The following is a 23,768-nucleotide window of genomic DNA, read 5'->3' on the forward strand; positions in this document are numbered from 1 at the left end:
ATTATTTCACCCCCATGCTCAGTGGCTTGCCGTGTCAGCCTCACCTTGCATCACCCTCCCTCTCCTGCTGTGTTCTCCGCACTGTCCTTCTTTCCTTGGCCACGTCCCCTTCAATCACAGACCTTTGCAGATGCTGTCTGCTCTGCCTGAAATGCTCTTGCCTTTGTTTTCTCCATGGCTGGGTCTTTCCATCCTTCAGTTCTCAAATTAAACGTCACTCCCTGACCACTCTAATTAAAGTAGATATTCACTATTATTGTCTATCTAGAGTAGAGGTGTGTGGATAGACATATGGGAGTGAACACAAAGTATGAAAATCTTTGTATCACATGCTAACACCCATCAGATAGCATCCACCACGGATGAACATTAAATAGTGAGGCAGACAAGTGACCTTGCCAGTTGACTTCAGCCCTCTGTCAACAGCCACTCCAGTGCTGTAACAAAGAGCATAGGAATGAATGGGCCACAGTGGTAGAGGTGCAGGCTACACATGAGCACAACAGCATGAATTGCATTGACCAAGGCTGATCTATCGCTGAACATCCAACATACCAGCAATGAAGACTGATGCTGAGCTTGCAATATGGCACCATTGCTCAAGAAGACCAATTGGTCACTTGGTGAGAAGTTGACTATACCGAGTCCCTTTTGACTTGAAGAGCCAGTAGTTCTTTGCCTCAGGAATAGATGCACAGTACTTCAGATGTAGGTTTGCCCTTTCTGCTGGTAGGACCTCAGCCAGCACTGCTTTGCAAGGGGTAGGGTTATGGAGTGTTTGTTCTATATAATATCACATCAAACCATAGAATTCACATTACAGTAAATGAGGTGAGAGGTGGGCCTATGACCACAGGATCTATTGGTCATATCACATACACACCACCCAGAAGTGGTTAGCTCCCTAGAGCTCTTCTTGGAGGAAATACCCCACAAGGATGGGGTGTCATCCTCCAGTGCATTCATTGAATCAAAGACTTTTATATGGTCCTATGTCCTCAACAGGAAGAATGCCTGGGTCCAGGGATAAAGGGTGGAAGCAGGAGTGGCCCTACTTCCCTTCACTCATGTGACATGCTGGGAGACTTAGTATTTCTCGTCCCTGTGACACTGAGCTCTGCAGGGTTAGCAATTCTTCTCCTCAAAGAGGGTACATTTCCACCTGGGGCATAGCAAGAGAACCACTGAATGATAAGCCATGTCTGTCGCCGGGGCACTTTTTATTCCTTGTTTCCAGGGACCAGCAGATAAGGAAAGGAGTCACCATCTTGGCAGAGGTAAACCACCTGATCAGCAGGAGAGAGTAAGGCTGTTGTTACACAAGGGGTCAGGGAAGAATGCGTACGGAACCCACCTAGGGTTAATTTGGCATTTCCTTCCCCACCTGTGACTGTAAATGAACAGGTACAGCAACTCCATTCTGAGAAGGACATCTGTCTTAGTCTGTTTGGGCACAGACTGAGTGGCTTACACAACAAACGTTGATTTCTCACAGTTCTGGAGGTTGGGAAGTCCAAGACGAGGTGCCGGCAGCTCCTGTGTCTGGTGAGGACCCTCCTCCTAGTTTGCAGATGGCCACCTTCTTGCTGTGTCCTTACGTTGTAGAGAGAGAAGACTCTGATCTTAGCACTGATCCCATCATGGGGGTCCCATCCTCATGAATTTATCTAAACCTAATTATTTCCCAAGAGTCCTACCTCCAAATACCATCTCACTAGGGGTTAAGGCTTAAGGGGCACAGAGGGTGGGAAGGACAAAGCCATTCGGTCCAGGGCAACATGATGACCAAGGCTCAGACCCTTTGGAGATGAGGGTCTGGGTCAAGCCACCTGGAAAGCCACTGAGCCTGGCAGAGAGGGATCTAGACAGGTAATGGGGGAAGGAGAAAATGAACATCAGCGTGTCTCCTAGACTAATGGCAGCGATGGGGCTGAAGTTTACCCACTACTCTCCCTTTTCTTAGTTCTCCCTCAGGGAGAGAGGCCCACTGGAATCCTGGAGAAGATATTCTGTGAGTGTATGTGAAGAAGTGGATTGGAGTGATGCAAGAGGTGGGCTGCGGCAGACGCAGAGATGAGTGACCCGGTCTCTCTTCAGAGACGGCCTTGTGCTAAGCTGTGGGCAATGCAGTCAGCAGACGCCTCCAGCCAGCAGCTCCCTGAGCCCCTCAGGGTCTGTCCCTGCTGCAGGGTCACACCTTCCTGAGGTCACGCTCTTCCTGGACAGCTCACATCTGGGGACTGAGCAAGGCGGGTGCGCAAAGGCCTGGACGCCTCTGCCCAGTGTGGCACAGCTCCAACGGGCAGACCTTGCCCCGGGGCTGCCCACCATGTTGGGTGAGGCTTGGTCAGGCATGCATTACAGTCTGGATTCTCTTTGCTCAATCTTCTCTCCTCCCCCTTCTTTTCACTGGTACTGATCCCTATAAACATCTTACACCCAAATCTGTCTCAGCATCTACTTCCAGAGAACCCAACCTGCTACAGGCTATATGCTTGGAGGGCAAAGGAGGAACTTGCTAACCAAGTAATTTGGAGCAAGTCATTTCACTCTCCTGACCCTCCAGTTCCTCATCAGTAAAATGGAGATAATAACCTTTGCCTCTCAGGGTTGCATGAGGCTTAAATGAGATTGAGTGTATAAGTCACCTGGCACAGTGCTTGGCAAGTAACAGCATATAACGTTTAAAAGGGAGGTTTCCTGAGAAATGGACAGCTTCCCATGCTGACACAGCTTTGTGAGTGCTCTGGTGAAGGGAGACAGCTGAGTGTTCAGTTTTCTGGCCAATTCACTGATGGTAATAATAATGGCTAAGTCTTACAAGGCATACACTGTGAGCGAGGCACAGGAGTGTCTTCGTATATTAACTCACAAAACCATCTGGTGAGAAGGTGCTGTTCTGGGTCCCATTTTACAGATGAGGAGACTGAGGCACAGAGAGATGCTCACAAATTCATCTCAGGTCCCAAAGACTGGAAGTGAGAGAGCTGGGCTTTGAATCCAGGAACCTGGCACCAGAATTTGTGCTCTTGCCCACGAGAACATACACTGTACAAAGAACTCGACGCAGAATAAAGTAATCCTGCCTCTAGCCTCCCACTTCTCCATGACACCCTTCCAGAACTAATTTTTCTGAATAGGAGAGAAGAGGATGAGGAAGATGTCACCTGCCTGCTGCTGAGCTGAAGTTTATTAATCCTTTTGAAGCCTTAAGGGAGGGAGACATCACCCGTGTCTCCCTGGGGCCAAGACGCCCACCTGTAGGAACTGCTCTGGCAGATCATCTGAGGGCAGGAGTAAGACATTGACAGTGGCAGCTTCCTTGCAAAATTTCAGGTATTCACAAATAATTAACTCAGTTTTTTCAACACGTCTTTATTTGCTTAAATTAACAAAATATAGGTTACATGCTATGTTCAGGTAAACTGCTTTTTCACTGAAGCAGAAAGCAATATTCACAACTTGGGTTGCTACACACTGAGTTTTATTTTTAAATAGCAAGCCAGAATTCTGTACAAAATCAACATCTGGTGTAATGTTGTCCAAATATGTGAAGGATTTTAAATGTTAGCTCTGTTACATTTTGTTCCAGCAAAGCAGACAAAGATCGTAATTCAAAACACGATGTTAATATTTTATTGAATGCCCTCAGGGCTTAATAAATACAGTATGCACATTGGGTTGTCTCATGTAACTACTCACATACAAATATACCAGTTACCCTTCTGGGGTCATGGAAAGTCAGCCTCAGTCTCATGGCCAGTGGGGAGTCAAATTTTTAAAAAGAGAGAATGAGTTGAAAGGCAGCAACAGGGGGTAATCATAGGCCGGAATAAGAAGGATAAAAGAAAAATATGCCAGTTGGCTGGGTCAGTTGGTTGGTTCAAAGACAGTGGTCAAAAGCCTGGAAAGCATTTGGTAGTGACCTATTTTCAGAGTGTCACAATGTGATGGATTTCATGCTATCCTGGTCCTGGGATTGCTGATGACCTTGGATGGTTTCCTCCCTTAATTCTCTTGAGGATGGCCTCATGGCTTCTCTTTCAGACTTGCATCCTGGTTAATTAGCTCTAGGCAAGGTTGGCCAACCCTTCCCTTAGCTCTGCACTTAATGCATAGGGTGCCTTTTTTTTTTTTTTTTTTTTTTTTTGCGGTACGCGGGCCTCTCACTGTTGTGGCCTCTCCCATTGCGGAGTACAGGCTCCAGACGCGCAGGCTCAGCGGCCATGGCTCACGGGTCCAGCCGCTCCGCGGCATGTGGGATCTTCCCGGACCGGGGCACGAACCCGTGTCCCCTGCATCGGCAGGCGGACTCTCAACCACTGCGCCACCAGGGAAGCCCCTAAACTGGAACACTTTTGAGAGTTAAGGTGACACTCTTAGTAACTACCTGGGGACAACAGGTATAAGCCCGGGTTGTCCCAGGCCAACCAGGATGTTGGTCACATACAAAACCAAGGTTTTAGCCTTGGTTCTCAGAAGGTCAGTGCATATGAACCAGTGGGTTATATCTAATTAAGTCTCTCATATCCAGAGTCAAGAATGAAAAACAGGCTTTAGAATACATTCCATAACAATTTTTTATGACTTTTCCTAGACCCTTTTCTCTTCCTCCAAATGAAATTTTACTTGGAAGCCTAACACATAAAACAGATGGAATTTGAGCCGCTCTGAGTGAAGTGGGGATATGGGTTGAGAATTTTCCCTCCCCTGGCAGCTCTAGAAGGGCCTAAGAGGGACCTCTTGCTTCTCAGCACACAATGTGGAAACCAGCATTCTAGACCATACTCTTTCCATCCCAACATTAACTTGTTCCTCAAACACTCCCACGTGATTCGTTTTGGGTGGAAAAGTCTACAGCTTGCTATTCTAGTTTTTCTAGTTCCTATTCCAGCTCCGCACACCCAGAACAAACTGGAAATCTGCAGCCTTTGTAGCAGGTCCTCAACACCTTGCTGCTGAAAGAATGAATATGTAACAGGACCCTAGGAGGAGGCCTCACAGAACACTCTGCCAGCCTCTGAGTGATGTCATCTGAGGCACTGATGAGCTGTATTAAAAATAATGGATGGAAGGCAAATTGCCCCTATGAAGATCTGGATGGATTCTTGGCCCAGAGTTGTGCTGGTAACCGCAGAAAACCACTCTCTTCCCTTCACCATCCCCTTTGCAGGTGCTCTGACCTTGGGGCATAGATGGCAGTAGCCAACACAAGCAGCTTTGGCACGTTGTAGTGGTGGTGAGGCTGGGCGAAGGAGGCTTAAGCAAGGCAGCGGGAGGAACGCATCAGGGATTGACAAAGCGCACGTGTGACTGACAAGAACTAGATGAGGCTGACGGGGAAGCACCTTGGCCAAGAGAAAAAGCCAGCATTCCACAGGCAGAGATGGGCCAGGTCGTCTAAAGAAATGTACTGGTAACTTTGGGAGGAGAAGAAGCAAATAATAAACAGTACCTAGCTCTACAAATACGAGTTGAAACTACCAAGGGACAGTTTTTACATAAACACAGACACAGTACCAGAGGGTCACTGCTTATGGTCAGTCACACATATGTGACATCCTGTCAGCACTGCTTTATTCGTCAGACGCCGGTGCCTAAGGGAAGCCTACCTGTGGGGCTCGACCCACCCTTGACAGTCACTGCCACTCACTGGACTCACGATTCACACATCTAGGAAGAAATAATTAGTCACTATAGGCTGGCTATGTATTTTTAAACATTAAGTGACCATAAGCAACACAGGCATCATTTCTAGTACAAAAAGTGTGTGTTTATACAGTGTGTGTGTGTGTGTGTGTGTGTGTGTTTCCTCTCGTGAGGCTCTTACAGAACAGGTAAAAAGGCCTAAGTCAGCAGTATGATTTCAAGGTTTCCTGCTTTCTATCTTAATGAGTCTAAAGCCAGAAGCTGAAATATTTATGGAGTGCCTGGGAGGGGGTCTTGGGAGCCACTATTTCAGCCTAGTCAATCTTTCTCAACCCTGGCTGCACAGAAGAGTCATCTGGGGCAACTTGGAAAATAACCAGTGCTAGAGCTCCACCCTAGACCAATTAAATCAGGACCTCAGGGCGTCAGGCCCCAGCGTTGGTATGTTTTAAAAGGCTCCCTGAGATGATTCTAATGTTCAGGTAGCATTGAGAATACAGCCCCGAAAATCCTTTACTAGTGATTAGCCTATGGTTATTCTAATACTCTAAATAAGTTAGAGCTTAAATTTCAGGGAGAGTTCCTCCCCCCCACCCAGCTCCAGCACTGAGGAGGAATCCACTGCTCATGGGGTGACAACTCTTCCTGCAGCTGCTTTACGGGGCATGAAGCCTCGAGCAAGGTCTCCAGGAGGGAGCTCTGCTCAGGACACGGGGTTAGCCTGCAGACGCTGAGCACTGGCGGGCTATCTGAAAATATGCTCCAAATGCCACATCTGATGAAGGTTAGCAGAAGCCAAATGAGGCAGACCCAGGCAGGAATCTAAGTATTGCTGTTTTTTTTCCTTAGTCAAAATTATTCTTATTCTCTTGAAATGTTATCTTATATCTGCAGCAACTACTTGAGAACGTCCTCTTCAATAACTCACCCTCCTGTGTCATTTCTGGCGTTTTTTGATTATTTAATATAGCAAATTTTAAACTATATACAACTACTCATATTTTCATCTATCTGGAAAAATATTATACCTTTTACACATTCAACTAAAGAGTCATTAATAAGGTAACATGTCAAGCACCATATTTTTGCAACTAGAAAGAAATTTACCGTATTAGTCAATGGAAGATATAATTTCTAAAAGCACCTCGGCATCAGCTTACAGTTAGATGTCTAGAAGAATATGTACAGTTTATTACACTGGAGATCCACGAAATAACACTGAAGAAGACCTTGCATGTGTGTTAAAAATCAAGGGCCCAATGAATGACCTGAGAAGCATTTACGTGAGTGAGGACATCCCTGCTCACTTAGTCTGAGCCATTTGTAAAGATTCGTGCCCTTCTCCGCCTCCAGCAAACGAGAGCTCATGCGGAAAGCTGTACTTGCACAGCCTAGTGCTCATTCTCCAAGTGTAATTTTTAAACCGTCCACTTAGATCCCTAAAAGCACTGCTTGGTTTTCCATTTTCCTCTCCAGTAATTCTTTTAAACTCTCATCTCTGTGCTTGAAGTACAAGTAATCAGAAAAGGAGGGGCCCCGCCGAGCGCTCTGCAGGGCCCGGAGGAGGCCGGGACACTCGTCTCTGCGGGCAAACCCTCTCTCCCGGACGCCCTCGGGCCCGGGGCTGGCCCGGCTCTTCGGCTGGAGGTCCCCTTGCGGCGCGTCCTCCCCCGCCTGCGCCTCCGCCCTGGGGCCCGGGTCGGCCTTGGCGGACAGGTCCTGCGGCGCGCAGAGCGGGGGGCTGCGGGGGCCGAGGCCCGGGCTGTCCCGCCCCGCCTCGCAGCAGTTGTCGTCGTCGTCCTCCTCGTGGCAGGAGCTGCCCCTGGCGCTCTCCACATCCGGCTGGAAGGCTGGCCCCTTGGCCCGACGCCTCTGGGACAGGTCGAAGGGTTCCTCCTGCTGCAGGCTCCTCAGGCCCCCCGCCGTCTGCGCCCCGGCAACTCTCCCCCTTCCAAAACCTGCCGGAGCAAAGGCACGTTCAGGCCCCGGGAAACGTTCAGGTCGCTGGGCGGAACCCAGGGCCGGTTAGTGTAGCTTGCTTTTGCATTTGAAAAGCAGAGAAATCCCCAGGAAGGCTGTAGAGAGATGGGCCCTGTCACAGATGGAGTCTACATCGGTATGACTCCTTCCAGGGGAATTTGGCGACAAGCAAGAAAAGCTTTAAAAATAAGCACACCTTTGACTCAGCAGTTACACTACTGAGAATTTAAACTATGAGAACAGTCTGGCAGGTGCACAAGATGTATATGTAAGGATGCTCATCACCACGCTTCTAATAGTGAGACTGTGAAAACAATTATCAATTTAACGATAGAGGTTTGTTTAAATAAATAATAGTACCTCCATACAATGAAGGTATGACGTGTGTAGAAGGTACTTCTATGTGTAGAAGATGCAGAGACCTATTACTGATCATAAAAGGTATTCTCTATATCCTTTAAGTAAAAGAAATATATATTTATCATATACATTATTTATCATATATATTAATAGTGTAGATTCTATTTTATATATCGAAAACTATCTGGAAGGACATATGCCAAAATCTCAAAAATGATTAACTATGAGGTGATTTTTACATTTTCCTTTTCACTTCAAATATATTTCCTTTTATTTTAACAGTGAGCACACATTTTACCATAAGAAAAAAAATAAAACAATAATAGAGATATTTTCAACTTGAAAAAAAACCCAGATATTCCATTTGGGACCAAGGGGGCCACCCCATAACTGGGACCCCTGAGCACAGACAGAGTAGGTAGGGAGGGTGCAGGAAGGTCCTCTGAGGAGCTCAAAAGCCCTTGTGTCCCACCACAAGGGTCCTTGCTTTTGGGCACAGTGATGTAAGACGGTCTCATTTTTAGTTTCAGTTTGAAGGCCCTTGTAGGGATGGACTTTTCAGCAGCCAACAGGCATGTGGTAGCGCTCCACCTGATTTGATCTTGGAGGTGTCTGCCCGTGGCAAGCCAGCAGCCAGGCCCTGAGGACCAGGCGGGGAGGACTGAAGAGAGGGATGGGAGGGAGGGGGCTGGGGTGCGGCCAGACCCTGCTGCACAGGGGGAAGCAGGCTTCTGGGGCGGGGATGCACAAAGGAAGCCGAGGTCCAATGCTGCCTGCTTTATGGTGTGGTCAGGCGATGAAGCTGTCTGTAGCTTTAATCTTGTCAGGGGCACAGGGAGGATCTTTTTAATCTGGGTCTTGATTTTTGAGCCATTTCAAAACCTAGAGTGAAGAAATGCTAACACCTTTTGTAGTTGAAAACATTAAAATTGTTGAAAGTCTGTTAAAAACTTTCAAAGCAACTCTCTTATATATGGTGATGCTCTTGATTTGTCCAGAAGAATGACAGTCTTTAGTTGCCTGTTAGGATATGAGTATCTGTATGGGGTACGTCCTGGTGACCAAGTCAGGCTTTCAGACGGAGGACTGTCTCCTCATCACCTCCTATGTCTCTAGCCCTGGTGACTGAGCATACTTCACCTATTCTGGAAGAATCCAGGCCTAGCTTGGGAAGTAGCTCAGGCAAGCAGAGATGCAAAGAATGATTCAGAAAAAGAACATTCTCAGGGAAATAAAGTGCTTTTGTTTTTTAACCAGAATTTTTTTCAGGGCTTTTGTACAAACTCCAGGCCTTGTTTTATGATGATCACAGTTTCCTCTCAACCAGGAGTCACCGTAAACTCAGTGGGTGTTTGAGAAATCTGAAAGCTACCATCATTTTGTTTCACGCTGGGTGTGCACACGTGCATCCTATTCATGAATACGGGTGCCTAGTTGACCACCTCTTTTGTAAAGGGGTAGGAGAAGCAGCAAACGTGAACACCCCCCCCCCATGTTTTTACTCAGTGCAGTAAGCACTGGCTTGAGCCAGAAATTCTTGAGTTAGAATCTCAGTTCTGCCTTCAGACTTGCTGTTTGACCTTGAGCAGTTTATGTAACACCTCTTGGCCTTGGTCTCCATTTACATAAAATGAGAATTACACAGTCTACTTTGTGGAATATTGGGGATGAGCAATAAAATCTAAGTGCGTCACCCTGTGCTTGGATCATATGTGAATCAGAACATATCGGCCAGTTAGCATGATATTGTAAGTTACGTATATGTGTGTCTTCTCTCCCCACACACAGGCCTCCCAGAGGGCGAATGAAGGTGGTCTCATTCCCCTCGTATCTGCCATGGCATACAGCACACTGCACTGGACAGAAAGCATTTACTGCCCATTTATTGAAGGACAATCTACTGAACCCAGTACGTGTGGAACATAAACTCCTCACTGCTAAGGAAGGGACCAAGAAGATGAAGGAGGCAGAAACTTTCATCAGTTCAGTTAGGGCTCAGCTAGGGAGACTCACTACTCTGCCTATGGGCCAATCAGCCCTACCAAGCAGGAAAACTGTCCTTGCGAGTTTCTGGTTGTGAACAGATAGACGAGACCTAGCCTGCTACAGACACACTTCTGCTGACAGCAGAACTAGCAGACCTGCCCCTTAACGGCAGTGCGATAAAGAGGATACAATAAGGCTTTAGAGTCAGAAAGGTCTGTGTTCAAATTCTCGGTCTGCTACTTTTCAGTTGAGCAAGTTAATGTTTCAAAGCCTCATAACAGAAGTTCCTCCACCCTGGAGTTACTATAAAGATTCACAGAGACCAAGCACCTGCTGCAGGGTCTGGAACAAAGAACTAATAGTGGTACCGAGTGGTATCACTATGATATTCTAATCTACCTCCTAAAATTCACTTTTACTTACTACCTTCAGATACCAGCTTTACGTGTGTTACAGCAACACTGACAACCTGCTCCCGCTACTCTGCTGTGGTCTTGAGAATTATGCTCCCTTTTATGACGGTAAGAATAACCCCCCAAAGTAAAGCTCCCTAAAGACAAGTTCAGCTCCCATTTGTTCCTCACTGGCCTGGAAGGGTGATTACCTTGAGAGTGGAGGCCCCGCTCCATGACCCCATGCTTCACTTTCATGTGGCGTGTCAGGTTCCCCTTCAGGGTGAACTTGCTGGGGCAGTAGAGGCACTTGAAGGGTTTGCTGTCAGAGTGCAGGTGCATGTGGCCCATTAGGTTGTGCATCCGGTTGAATTCCTTCCCACACAGCTGCGAAGACAGTGATGAAGAGGACACAGGTTACTCAAAGGCGGGGACCCTGCCCAGGCGACCACACCCAGGCCTGTGTGAGGACGGATGTGTCGCTACTTTGTCCGGATCTTAGCATTTTTAAGTTGCTTCCAAAGAAACTGTCCCCATGGAAGTCAAGGAGGGGCTGGATCGAGCCCAGGCTCAGAGGTAGAACAGGTAGGGTTGGATTCACGAGATTTTACTCCTGTTGTATTGGGATTTTTAAACTCAAGGTAAAAATTGCAAAGCTATTAAAGCTTCTTTTGAACGCAACCTTTTGGAAAGGAGAAAAGCTGCTCTGAAAGCAATTGCTCAAAGTGTGCTTCGCTTGAACGATAAGGATACGATGACTTGTTTAATATTTATGGAGTGTTTACAATATGGAAGGCACTGTCCCAAGTCTGCCATGGAATATCTCATTTAACCCACATCAGTCCTATGAGATGGGTGCTGTTCTCATTCCTATTTTACAGATGGACAAACTGAGGGATTAAGAGTAAAGACTGGCCAAGGCTCACAGCTGGAGCTGGGATAATAAACTCAGGTCCTCGGACACCAGAGGCCACACCGTCAATCACCACATCATACTGTGTCCCCCCAGTATAACTCTTCTGTTAGACTATATCAGGCAATGCTTTTCTAATTTTTAAATTTGCTAACTTTGGGGATGGATTTCAGAGGTAAAAGGAAGGAGTGTGTCTTTTCTCTGGGTAGAGATCTGAAGTACTGAAAATATCATCCTAGGTATACAAAAAGCAAACACATTTTATTCACTTTTTAAAAATTTCTATTTCCATCAAATTGCAAATACATGATGGACCACAGCAGTTCTCCAGCTCCTTTGGGAAGAACAGAACTGCCTTTTCAAAGGCAATGTGTGCAGATGCAGATGGTGTAAGACAGAAGCAGTTGCTCTGGGGTGCTTTCCTTGCTTTTCTTGTCCCCAAGCTTCAGCACAGCAGGGTGTGGAAGCTCCAGCCCTTCCTTGACTGTGCTGTGAGGAATGCAAAGGATTCTGTGTCTGTGCTGGGACCAGAGCATTAAGGGAGGAACATTCTCCTTCCCTTTTCCCTTCCCACCCTCAGAGGCTCATGTCGTGAGGGTAGTGATATGAGGCAAGAGGTGCCCAGAGAGAGGATGCGGGGTACGGCATCCTCCGAAGCTGACACCCGTCTTCCTTTCTCACCGAGAGATGTTTTCAGGCCATTGTGGAGGTTCTGGGGTGAACTTTTATTAATGAAGACAGTGTTTTCTTCAGGTGGCTATGGAGGTGAGAGCTGAGCTGGCCTTGGAAGAATGGGTACACCTAACAACTGTGACCTTGGGAGATTAGCCTAAAGGAATGCGGGGCAGGAAGAGGAAGCCATCCTGGGATTACAGATTTGTCACAGATAATCCATGCATGAATAATAAACGGCTGGTTCTGTGTTTTTAAATGATTCCTATTTGGGGGTGTTACGTATTTTCCCTTTTTACTTCCTTACTAGCGAGAATGAACTCAGCATACTGGTACCCCACACTCAGTATTCAGAGCACCCCTCACCACATTCATTTGGAAAAGGTGACCCAAGAGGGGAAAAGCTGAGACAGTGGGTCTAATTTAGGGGAAAGTATGGATACCGGCTTTCTCTTTATTCTCAACCGGGACAATTTATAAAGATATATCAGCCTGTGGCTGTTTTGCCCATGTGTGAGAGTTCTGGTAGAGTTCTCTTTATTAGCTTAGTTTATCCAGTTCTCCATCCTGGCTAAGAAAAAAAAAAAAAATTGAACCTAGAGCTTCTACATTAGGTATTTCCAGTCATGGGTCATTCTAGAACAGATATATCTCATTTGGTTCATGGGACAGTTCTGATTGTTTGGGGCAATGCTGCTGCTGGACTTGCTGAGCTGAACTGTCCTTCAGACCGCAGCATCTCTGAAGGCTCTGCCTGCCTTTTGGTTATAATCCCTGCCTAGCACCAGGCTTGACCCATGATAGTTCCTTAGTAAGCCTCTGTTGAGTGAGTGAAGGGGTGAGGCACATCGTAGCAGAAGATCTGAAAACAGCAAAAGCCATGGGTAGTTAAGCACAAGACATGTAGGTGGAGCGGAGATAGAGATTGGAAGGCCACTGCAGTAGTCCAAGCCTGGATGGGTCTCATGGTCCTATAGGCCAGACGGAGAGAACTGAAGGAAGAAATGGGTTCCTCTTTCCTTCAATGACTTCCATGGAGGGTGATACTCCACTTTTAGTTATCATCTGTGGTTGCTGAGGTATTAGAAGCTGGATTGGTCTGAATGGGTTTTATAAAGGAGATGAAATTTTAGCCTAACCTTGAAGAATATGTGGAGTGCCTTTTGATTTTGTTTTGACACAAGAATAAAGTCTCCTCATTAAATATGTTCAGACACTTCAATCAACCTTAAACTACAGGCACAGTAACTATTACTATTGTGGTAATGATCCACTGCTTGTTGCTGCTGCAACTGCTGTAACTCTGGGGTTGGAGCAGATCCTGTAATTCACCTGCCTGAGGTCGCAGCTCCCTTCCCCCGTCACCCTACCTCCACCCAACACACGTGTGCACACATGAAGAGGGCTACTGCTGGGTATTTTCCAGATTCTTCTGCAGCCTCAGAAAAGCAACCTTTTATGATCATCATAGCTGAGTGTGTGTTTTCTACTCTAATGCTTTTCTGGATCAATTCATTCAGTACTGAACTTCCTGGGACATTTTAGTGGTATATGGGGACATTAGGATGTTTTATCATTTTAATAAATGATATTGTCTCCTGAAATCAAGGCCTACAGCCTCAGGGAAGAAGATGCACTGTGGAACGTGGCTGGTCAGCTATATTATCTGATGTGTGATTGGTAAAGAAGACTAATTTTGTTGCTGTGGATAAAATTTAATTTTTATATACCAGAGTTACCCTTCATGGTTTATGGTAGCCTACTGATAGCCAATGGAGAGCTTTCCCAGGGCTAAGCAATAATGTGTCAACTCTGAGAGATGTTTAGGGCACTAAAAGGTGTCCCAGGTAGTATTCAGAAACGTAAGAACTACCTTCCTCTTCTCTGAGGCCAACCCCAGTATCAAGCACAGGGCTACACACGTAGTAACACTTAATGAATATCTAAGTATATGGTTAGGAAATAAACAACCAAGTCAGGAAAAATATCACGTCCTTACGCAAAAATTCCACAAAGCAGCCATCGCCAACTCTCTCTTGCACCCCCTTTAAAGCTATACACGTTAGTTTGCAAACCAAAATCCTCAGTGGCAGGAGGACAGAAACAATTAACTCAGGACCTGAAGTACTTGGACACCACTCACATCTCAGCGGTTGGGACCCTTAGCTTCTTCCTCTCAGCCTCTGACCCTTCCACAAAGCCCTTCGGTCCTTATCCAGAACACCTGGCCTCTTCATCCTTCTCAGAGGATTGTCCTCACATAACTATACACAAATGAATGGATATATTTTGTGTCTGTGAAATTTGGAGAGGTCTCTCAGTCACCACGAGTGAAGAGGGGCCACAGAAGGAGGACTGGGGCAATTAAAGACGGCACCCTCAGGTGGGGTTTGAGTGTGAGTGAGCTCTAAGCAGAATCCTTGCAGGAGAGGAGACGAGTAGACAGGAAGGAAGAAAAGTTGGGAGGGAGCATCAAAACTCTAGTTTCTTCTCCTGGGAAAAGCAGTCATCTACAAGGCCCGCTTTCATCATGAGACATGAGGCTAAGAGCTTGCCCAAGTCAAGACTTGCTGAATCACCTGCTGCCAAAGTCTGTGGAGATGAAAGGCACAGTATTGGTACAGGAAGCTGCTGCAGTGATAAGGAGTCAGATGTCATCTTGCAGGTGGTCATCTCAACCAGTCCAGCCCTTTTGAACTCTCAGTTGCTCTAATGAGCAGTATTAGTGTGCTTCTGACATTAAATATCAGTTTTTCCACCAATACCCACTTTCATACCTACTTTTAAAGAGAGAGGTGGAAGTCTGTTGCTTACTTCCCTGGTGGCACAGTGGTTAAGAATATGCCTGCCAATGCAGGGGACACGGGATGGACCACTGGTCCGGGAAGATCCCACATGCCGCGGAGCAACTCAGCCCATGTGCCACAACTACTGAGCCTGTACTCTAGAGCCCGCAAGCCACAACTACTGAGCCCGCAAGCCACAACTACTGAGCCCGTGCGCCACAACTACTGAAGCCCCTGCGCCTAGAGCCTGTGCTCCACAACAAGAGAAGCCACCGCGATGAGAAGCCCCCGCACACCACAACGAAGAGTAGCCCCTGCTCACCGCAACTAAAGAAAGCCTACACACAGCAACAAAGACCCAATGCAGCCCAAAATAAATAAATAAATATATATAGAGAGACGGACCTCAAGATGTAATAGGAAATGGGAACAAATGTTTTGAACTGTCCTTTTAAAATGGGTTGCATGGATCACTGGGCTTTGAGATGGCAGAACAGAGAGGCAGTGGTGAAACCCCAGAGGGATACAGAACTTGCTCCACTTTCTCTTCTGTAAAATGTCGATGATAATCTTAGTTTCCCATGAAGGCTTTTTTCAAAAAAATAAATTTATTTATTTTTGGCTGCATTGGGTCTTCGTTGCTGCACACGGGCTTCCTCTAGTTTCAGTGAGAGGGGGCTACTCTTCATTGCGGTGCGCGGGCTTCTCACTGCAGTGGCTTCTCTTGTTGTGGAGCACGGGCTCTAGGCATGCGGGCTTCAGTAGTTGTGGCTCGTGGGCTCTAGAGCGCATGCTCAGTAGTTGTGGCACATGGGCTTAGTTGCACCGCGGCATGTGGGATCTTCCTGGACCAGGGCTCGAACCCGTGTCCCCTGCATTGGCAGACGGATTCTTAACGACTGAGCCACCAGGGAAGCCCCTCCTATGAAGGTTTTTGATTCAGGTAAAGAGATTGGCAAATAGTAAGAGCTCAATAAATATTAGCTCTTAGACTATCATTATCATGTACATTCTACATTCTAGAAATGGTAAGTTCTTTGTGGATAAGGGTACTGTCTTTTTAAACCAAATTATGTGGAAGGAATATTGAGGAAGGATCTCAATATTAAGGTATTGAGTAAATACCTGCCAGGTTACTTGAGGCATAAGAGAAATGTAAGCAGGTGTGGCTGAGGCAGCTCTGGGAATGTGGATGGAAAGAGAAGATTCATCCTAGATTGCAGGCTTTGGGGAGCCTATTATCTGGCTCTCTGATCCTCCGTCAGCCCTTTAAACAGCTGGCAGAGGCCCTGTCCCCTTATCTTTATAGAAGCTCCTAATTCTGGCCTCCTGACGCCCCTTCCCTCCCGGGTCCAGGCAACTTCCTGTGAGTCCCAGAGACAGCGCTGACAGCCAGAGTCACAGAGAAGTCGCTGTGCACAGAGGCAGAGTGATGGCAGTGGGCAACCACTGGGCTGGGGCCAGAGGCCCACAAAGCCAAAAAGAGGCACACTACTGAGACTGCGATGCACCAGGAAGCCTGTGTTTCCCTATTCTGAGAGGAAAGGTCAAAGAGCTGCAGCCTGCAGCCTCGGAGAATGGCCTCCGCTAAACTGCCCTTCCCTTACATCCTTCTCTCTCTCTCTCTCTTTTAATAAGAAGGGTGTTCCTTTCCTCAAAGGGAGAGAGAGGGAGGGAGGGAGAGAGAGACTGTAAACTGTCCAAAAGGACCGTGAGAAAACAGGAAGCTTTGAAAAGTACAAGAGAAAGCAAGATGAAATCTATTTGCAGGCGGGCCCCTGGGGACATGCGGGGCATTGTTAAGCAGGCAGTTCATACAGCTATATCCTTCCTTCTGCTGAGGAGGGCTTTGCTGCCAAAAGGCTGCTATCTGGTCACTGCCTTAACCCCCTCGATGCCAGCCTGAGAACCCTGATCCCAAGCACTGGGCCCCTGCAAGTCCCCACTGGGTTTCTCCCCGATGGAGCATCCAAGAGCTGGAGGGGGAGATGGAGCCAGTTTGGCGGAGGCGGCAGGGACCCTTTTCAGGGAGACCTCATCCTTTTCCATGTGTTCTTGCCTCAGCCTTCAGCCCTCTGCTTTGGGCCAGGCTGCAGATGACCTGGTGATTCATAACATCGGCAGCTCCCGGCTTCACCCATCTCAAAGGAGAATTTGTCCCGGAAATTCTGGATGACTGCTTTTCCTGGACAGGTTTCCCAAAGACAGCAGCTGGTTCTTTGCTATTATGGAGTGTGGCTGCTACGAGGAGAGCATCCAAGTCAACCCCTGCGTGCTTGCGCAGAATCTGGGAAGCGTATTTCTGAAACGTGGCTTAAGTCTACAGGCGCAGGTCTCTGGAGAAACTCCAGCTGGCTCCAAGAAGCAAGGAGTCCAGAAGTCGAGCCAATAGCAAAAGAACCCAGAAGGGCAGTAATTTTTTTATAAGAAGAAAAAAAAACCAGAAACCTTTCCTCCTCGAATTTTCCATCCTATTGTTAATGCCTAATCCCGCAGTAAACGAATGTTTCTGTTTGCTGTGGACAGCTGTTTCCACTGAGCCAGGGCCAGAGAGAACCAGTTCATGTGGCCACAGCGGGAGGGATTTATGTTAGGAAGAATTTTTAGTGGTGAGAATCCCAGGAAATTAGAATCTGTTACTTAAAGAGTCTCCCTTTTTTTTTGGCAAGTTTTGGGGTACAGGAGATGGAGCCAACTCTTGGAATATGGCTGGAGCAAGGTCTGCCTCTTTTTTCCAGCCGTGTCAGTCCCATACATGGAATAACCCTTCCCCATTACCGCAACAGAGCTCGGGTGTAGTTGTCTGGGCCTGTTCTCCAGCATCACCGTGTAGCCAGCCATCCACTCTTCTCTGAGGGCTGTGAACTGCATGGTGATGGGCAAATGGCCCTCTGTTCCTCTCCCAACTCTCAGACCCCAGCAACCCCTACCCAGGGCCAGATTTCCAAGAATACAGCACAACGTGAGTAAGAAGCAAAGTCCCCAGGACACCATCTGGAGATGGCCTATCCCACAGTGGGATCTGGAGCTAGTTTATAAATACACAGGGCCCCATTACATAATCTGCAAATTCAGACATGCTCTGAAATTCCTTTGAAATGAAGAAGGGTGATGGTATGAAGAGGACACCAAGCAGGTGGCACTGTGCAGGGAGACGGGGACGAAGAGAGGAAGAACCTGGCAGTATGTTCTGGCACTCGCCAGGGGACAGAGGCTCTTGATCGAGGTGACTGACACCTGTTCTTATTTCAGGAATGTCTAAGAATGGAGAAGGGCCACCTAAGTTTGACCAACATACACTTTAACATCCAGTTCTTTTTGTTCAAATGACACATACTGCCTTCTAGGCAGCCTCCGACCTCCCGTGGTCTCCTGAGAGAACCTGCTCATCAGGAAGAAGTGACCTGTGCAGATGACCAGTCCAATTCCTGTGCCAGGCCCAACTCCCACTGGAGAGTTAAACTGTATTCTATCACAGCTGGCATTTCCTGCTACAAGCCCCTCTCTTATGGGGTTTCATGGTATGACCAGATATCTGGAGCCTTATCCACCCTCAAGGAGATGTCAGATTGAGTTTCTGAACTGTATAGTTGACCAGCAGACACCCTTTGAACCATGTGTGGTGTGCTATCATTGGGGTGAAGGGAGGCCTGGCATCACTGGGCCCATCATGTCCCATCATGTCCCGTCTCTATGCACTGGTACCAGAGAGAACACTCTAAATCCTCAAGGACCACTTGGTCCAAGATCCTCCAGGCCCCTCTGAGGCCCTTGAGGTAGAGAAACAGAACTGCTTCTGTGCCCCCAAATCACACACAGCTGGCAAGTCCTTTTCCTGCATTGGCTCTGCCCTGACGTATCCCTCTGTTTCAGGGATGTTTTCTGCCTGGTTTAACCACTACTGCTGGCCCTGAATTGGTGAGGTGGAGGAGGGAGCTGGCTGGTCTGGATGGACGTGGATTTTGGGGGGACTACGAACTATGCAATGGCTCCTGAGTATTTTAACGACTTTATGCGCCCCACCACCAGCTCATAAAAATACAGTCCATGCTCGAAGCCCAAGAGTAAACTCAACAGAAGGAATGAAGAGGGGCGATGAGCCGCTGATAGCACCTCTACTGTAGGAGACAGTAAATCCCTGGCAGGCGGGAACAGCTCTGTAAAAAGTGAAGCGTTCAAGGGACTCAGCGAGGCGAAAGGGAGACCAAAGGCGTGTCTAAAGGGAGACAGAAGAGCTGGTCTGTAGAGTCCACAGGGTCCCGCAGTCAGGCCTGGCTTGACGGGTATGTGGCCTATGTGGTCACACAAGGCCCTGAACTCAGAAGTGTCCTGGGTTTGGTGTTTACACTCTGCTTTCATCATCTTGAAATTCTGCATAGCATCTGAACAAGGGGGCCCCGTGGTCATTTTCCACCAGGCCCTGCGAAGTACGTACACCATCCTGCAGGCAGCTTCCTCCCCCTTCAGCTCAGATCACTCAAGATGGACATAAATTGACTTTCAAACCACTGGGAACTTGAAGGAAAGGAGGGGAAACACAAGTGGGTGGCAGGAAAAGGGCTGGAGGGAGACCCCTCCCTCCCCCACCTCCGGAGAATGCCCACACAGGTCTAGGGAAGCTCTGGCTCCTGACCCCTCTCACCCCGTCCAGGAGTGGCCAGCACAGGAAAGAAGTCAGCTTCACAGGGGGTTCCTTCAAGTGGGGGCACATGCTGCTGAGGGATTAAGGCAGGAACAGCCCCTGGAAGCAGGGAACCCTACTCCAGGAACAGGCATTGACAAAGAATATCATTGGGACCCCATCAGACACGCAGGACAGAGAGAAGGCAAATCCATGTCAAACAGAACGGCTCTAACGATATCTGAACGTGGCGATTTCCCTCTGCTTCCCCCTCAGCCCTCTCCTGTGACTGAGGTGTCACTTGCCAGTACCTTCCTTGAATTAAACTGCCCAATCCTGAGCAAGATTCCTTCTCACCTTAGAAGTGGAGGAGAGAAACAATGGGGGCAGGGGAGCCAGGCTGGGAAGCCTGAGCATTTCTGCGGCGTACCCGTCAGCACCTTGGGCTTTACACGTCTCCAGCTCACACTTTACCTTAGCGCATGAAATAAAAGCCCCACCAAGTTAACGTGACACAGAGATTGTAACGAAGATGCTCCATCATATTCAGGAATAAACGAGAAGCACCTCAGCTGACCTTGCACACAGTTGTTCCTCTGCCCACGCAAGCATCTCTGAGGCCACCTGAGGGGCTAGCCTTGGAATCTCTTCCATCCCCTCCGGGAGACCTGCCTTCAAATTACAGTGCTCAGTCCAAGTGTGCGGAGGGCAGGAGCGGGGTGGCAGGGGGGAGTGGGAAGGGAAGGGGACAGGGCTGGAAGCTTCTCTGACTCCTCTCTGTGTTCTACTCACTGGCTTGTAAGGGGAAGAGGGCGACACCTGACTGCTGCTTTCTAGAGCACCAGCTCTCACACCGCCTTCATCCTTTAACGACCTCATTCCTCAAATGGGCCTTCCACCCTCAGCGCTCCCTGCACTGGCTGTCTCCACGCCCTGTGCATCGATTCCACAGCGAGACACACAGGGCAGCTCCTAGGGCTCAGCTGAGCACAGCTGCGGTGGAGAGAGGCACAGAGCAGCAGACAGGCCTGGGCTTGGCCGCAGACCTCTCTGAGCCGCAGAGGTCCCTCTGATGAGACTGAGTAGAAGGTTCCCTGGAGAGTCTTCCTGCGCACCTGCACAGCCCTCTGAGCCCTCCCTCTCCATGCTCCCCCCGGGCAGCCGCCCACCTTGCATTTGAAGGGCTTCACATCCGAGTGGACGATCATGTGCGCCTTGAGGGTCTGTTTCTGCACGAAACTCTTGTAGCACAGGTGACACTGGTAGGCGCGGATGTTGGTGTGGATTAGCACGTGTCTCTTCATGTTGGCCAGCAGAGTGAACTCCCGCCCGCAGATCCCGCATTTGTGCTCCTTCACGCCCTGGGAGGGGTCAAGACGCAAAAGAACCGTGGTTAGCAGGTAGCAGACTTTCATCAGGACAGTAGCCTTTGCTTTTCTCTCTGCCACATAAATCCACGAAGGATTTGGTGAAAGATGTTGAGTTCCAAATGGTGTGCCTGTAGCCTTGTTAAACCACTATTTTCTTGAAAAGTGTTGATTACGTAATCCTTTTTTTCTTCTAAAAACCATAAACTAGCCAGACTGCTACAGGAAAAGAAAGCTACTGGTTTTGTTGTTCCTGCTTGCTGCTGGGGTTAATTCTATGGTAACAGTTCTCAGGGATTAATAAGACTTTGGTAAGAGCACCGTGGAATGAATGGTATGTGAAATGAGTCTAATCCGGCTTTCATGATAATGAAAAAACAAAACCCCCTAAACTGATAATATCATTTCCCATATGAAAACCAATGTCCTCTTGAGTTCTCATTAATGGATTTGAAAATCCAAGAAGAACAACTCACATCCACACTTCAAAAAATTACAACTCGATAATCGCCTCTTGAGATGGTCCCCTGGGCTCCCACGGGCCACAGTGGCCTCTGTGATTTGGCTACGGAGCCTCCAAGCCGGCTTCTGTCTGATAGAGCAATTCGGCAGAGGAGAGCTTTCTGAATTAGAAAAGGGGAAAGAAGAAGATTTTCTAGTTCCCTTGCTGTTTGTGAAGTGTTTTAGTACTTAAGCATCAATGCCCTCAACTGAAAGCACTTCTGGGGACTCTCGGCGTGAGGAGAGTATTACCTAATCCTGACTAACCAGTGCTTGTCTGAAATGGCCGTTGCAAGAAATCTTGACCCAGAATGACTTTTGGAAGGACCCAGAACCATGGTATTAAAACTAGGTTATTACAGGTGTAGAACAAGTCATTTAGCTAAAAACTGTATCTTATAAAACCCATATGGCCTGATAGTCATAGTGACCTAAGGCAGGAGGGGCTCCAAGGTTCCCTCTGCCTATATTTTCATTTCTTTAATTTGGGACATGGTAAGAGAGTACCACTCCTCAGTTTAGGTGAGCCCATGGCACTAAAGGGTGAGTTTGGGTCTCTGTCCAGCTGCTTACTGGCTGCATAACCTTAGATGAGTCCCGCAGCCTTTCCTGGCGAAGGCTTCCTCATCTCAAGTTGAAGTGCTGGGACATGAGAACCCGGGGGCTCTTTCTAACTGGAATACTGTCTAGTCCAGATGATTGCAGATGAGTATGGATTTATGCTAATGAAGAGATCTAAATTTTAATGTCCTCCTAAGAAGATGAATTTTTAAAATGTGTTGCGTATTCAAACTGAGTTTAAAAGTATTAAATTAATAAAAACTATTTTCTTGATGGGTTTAAAATTTACTTCAGCATCTTTCTTCTCAAGATTGTCCCTATACTTGGTTATGATCTAGTTAGCACCTACTTATCACTGTTTTTGGAATTCTCTAAAGAGAATTCTGTGAACAAAGTAAAATTCACATGTGGGCTGGCCTAGACCTCAAGTAAATGAGAGACTGGACACAGCTTAGGGGACAAAGGAAGCTGCTGTGTCTTTAATAAGATCAATGAAATCTCAGAGAGGGGACCTGCGGAGCTGCTGGGTGAAGGGAAAGAGGGAGTAGTCTTGATAGTTGTGTTCAAGAGCTCAGGTGCTAGAGACAGAGATGCTGGGTGACTTCCCATGGCTTGGTGTCTTCATCTGCAAATCTGGAGTAACGATACCCATAGGTAGCTCTTACAGTTGTTGAAGAGGATTAAATGAGAAGTACAGTACCTGGCACTTAGCAAGTGCTCAGTAAATACTACCTCTCACTGTTTGCTGACTCTTTTAATTAAAATGCATTTTGCTTCCTAATTCAAACAAGACCTATTTCAGATACTAGGCTGTTTCCTCCATTTTGAGTTCATTTTCTACCATCTTACAGAATTTTTATGTGTTCTAAAATGCATTTCTGATTCCTCTTCCACACATGTAGGAGTCCCTGAAATGAGCACATGGCCCTCCTGGTGGCTGACTCTCAGCTCAGGCTCCTTGTTGATGGCTCCTGCACTAGGCAGGCACCTCCTCTCTGGATGCATCTAAGGTGCCTTTTGCAGGGCAGCTGTTTGTGCAGAGCCCACAAGGCAGTCATGCATTTTGTCCATATTTGGTCCTAACCTATCAAATGAAACCCACAATGCCACAGCAGAAATATTATCTTGGCTGAGCAAAGTCCTCCCCTGACCTTTCAGAATGAAAGAATGTTTTAGAAACTCTGGCTTGCTAGAAGTTTCTTCTGCCAAGAAAACCATTTGAGGTCAAGGGTGTGAGAGTAGAGTTCAGTGGGGCAAACTTCCCCTCTTGGAAGCTCAAAGCAGACCCAAGTTAGCTTGGCTGGGTAAGATTTCAGGAACGCACCGGGGCCTTGTTTTAGTTCATCCAGAATGACTCCAGGGCTTTGTCTGCAAACTAGGCTGAACTTAGACATGCAGGCCTATATTTCTCCTTGAAGACCTGAGGCTGGGGAAGGTAAAACCAAACCCAACAGAGAAGAATGCTCTCTCATGCCTCCTATAATACAAGCCACAGAGCACTGCCACCAACTAGGCAGAAGCTCAATGGAGGAAGCACAGACCCGGCTGGACCCAGGCCAGGCTCTGCTCCCCTCAAAGCCACCTGCAAATGAAGCAGTTGAGGGAGAAAATAAAGCAAAAGGTAGCCACAACTTTAGCAGAAAAAGACCAAGAGAATGTTCTAGAGTTTTCTAGAAGGCTCCGATTCATGTATCCCAGGCACAAAGCTGGTCTTGGGTAGATAGGGACTGATGCACCCTCATGCTAGCACCCCGGATGAAGTTTCCAGAAATAAAATTTTAGGGATTCTGGGAAGCGAATAAGCAACAGCCCAAGCACCAGCTGCTTCCTTCATCCTTCCGCACCCTCCTCTCCAAACTGCACTCTTTCTTTCTAGGACCGCCCGAGACTCCAGAAGTCGAGATGGGAAAGGGCTTGATGGCTAGTCTCCTCATTCTCCCCCATTTCAAGGTGAGGAAGAAGAACGTCTGGGCTCAGGTA

The 23,768-nt window shown here is 47.7% G+C and overlaps 1 protein-coding gene and 1 long non-coding RNA gene across 4 annotated transcripts in view; one reads left to right on the top strand and one right to left on the bottom strand.

Moving 5' to 3' along the window:
- Nucleotides 1–3,338: 3,338 nt before the first annotated feature.
- Nucleotides 3,339–23,768, bottom strand: part of ZNF366 (zinc finger protein 366) — a 66,554-nt gene continuing 46,124 nt past the window's right edge. For all 3 annotated transcript variants that reach the window (XM_073802202.1, XM_073802203.1, XM_033852930.2), the window contains 3 exons: nucleotides 20,529–20,720; nucleotides 10,580–10,754; nucleotides 3,339–7,607 (listed from right to left, as the gene is read on the bottom strand). In XM_073802202.1, coding sequence (XP_073658303.1) covers nucleotides 7,081–7,607; nucleotides 10,580–10,754; nucleotides 20,529–20,720 — 894 coding nt within the window. In that variant the 3' untranslated portion in view covers nucleotides 3,339–7,080. The remainder of the gene's footprint in view (nucleotides 7,608–10,579; nucleotides 10,755–20,528; nucleotides 20,721–23,768) is intronic.
- The window catches only part of LOC141278287 (uncharacterized), a 45,910-nt gene continuing 45,012 nt past the window's right edge, over nucleotides 22,871–23,768 (top strand). Inside the window, exons 1-2 of the long non-coding RNA XR_012330725.1 lie at nucleotides 22,871–23,223; nucleotides 23,665–23,765. This is a non-coding gene — a long non-coding RNA (uncharacterized lncRNA). The remainder of the gene's footprint in view (nucleotides 23,224–23,664; nucleotides 23,766–23,768) is intronic.

Source organism: Tursiops truncatus, chromosome 3 (genome assembly GCF_011762595.2).
Source record: "Tursiops truncatus isolate mTurTru1 chromosome 3, mTurTru1.mat.Y, whole genome shotgun sequence".
Classification (NCBI taxonomy): Eukaryota; Metazoa; Chordata; class Mammalia; order Artiodactyla; family Delphinidae; genus Tursiops; species Tursiops truncatus.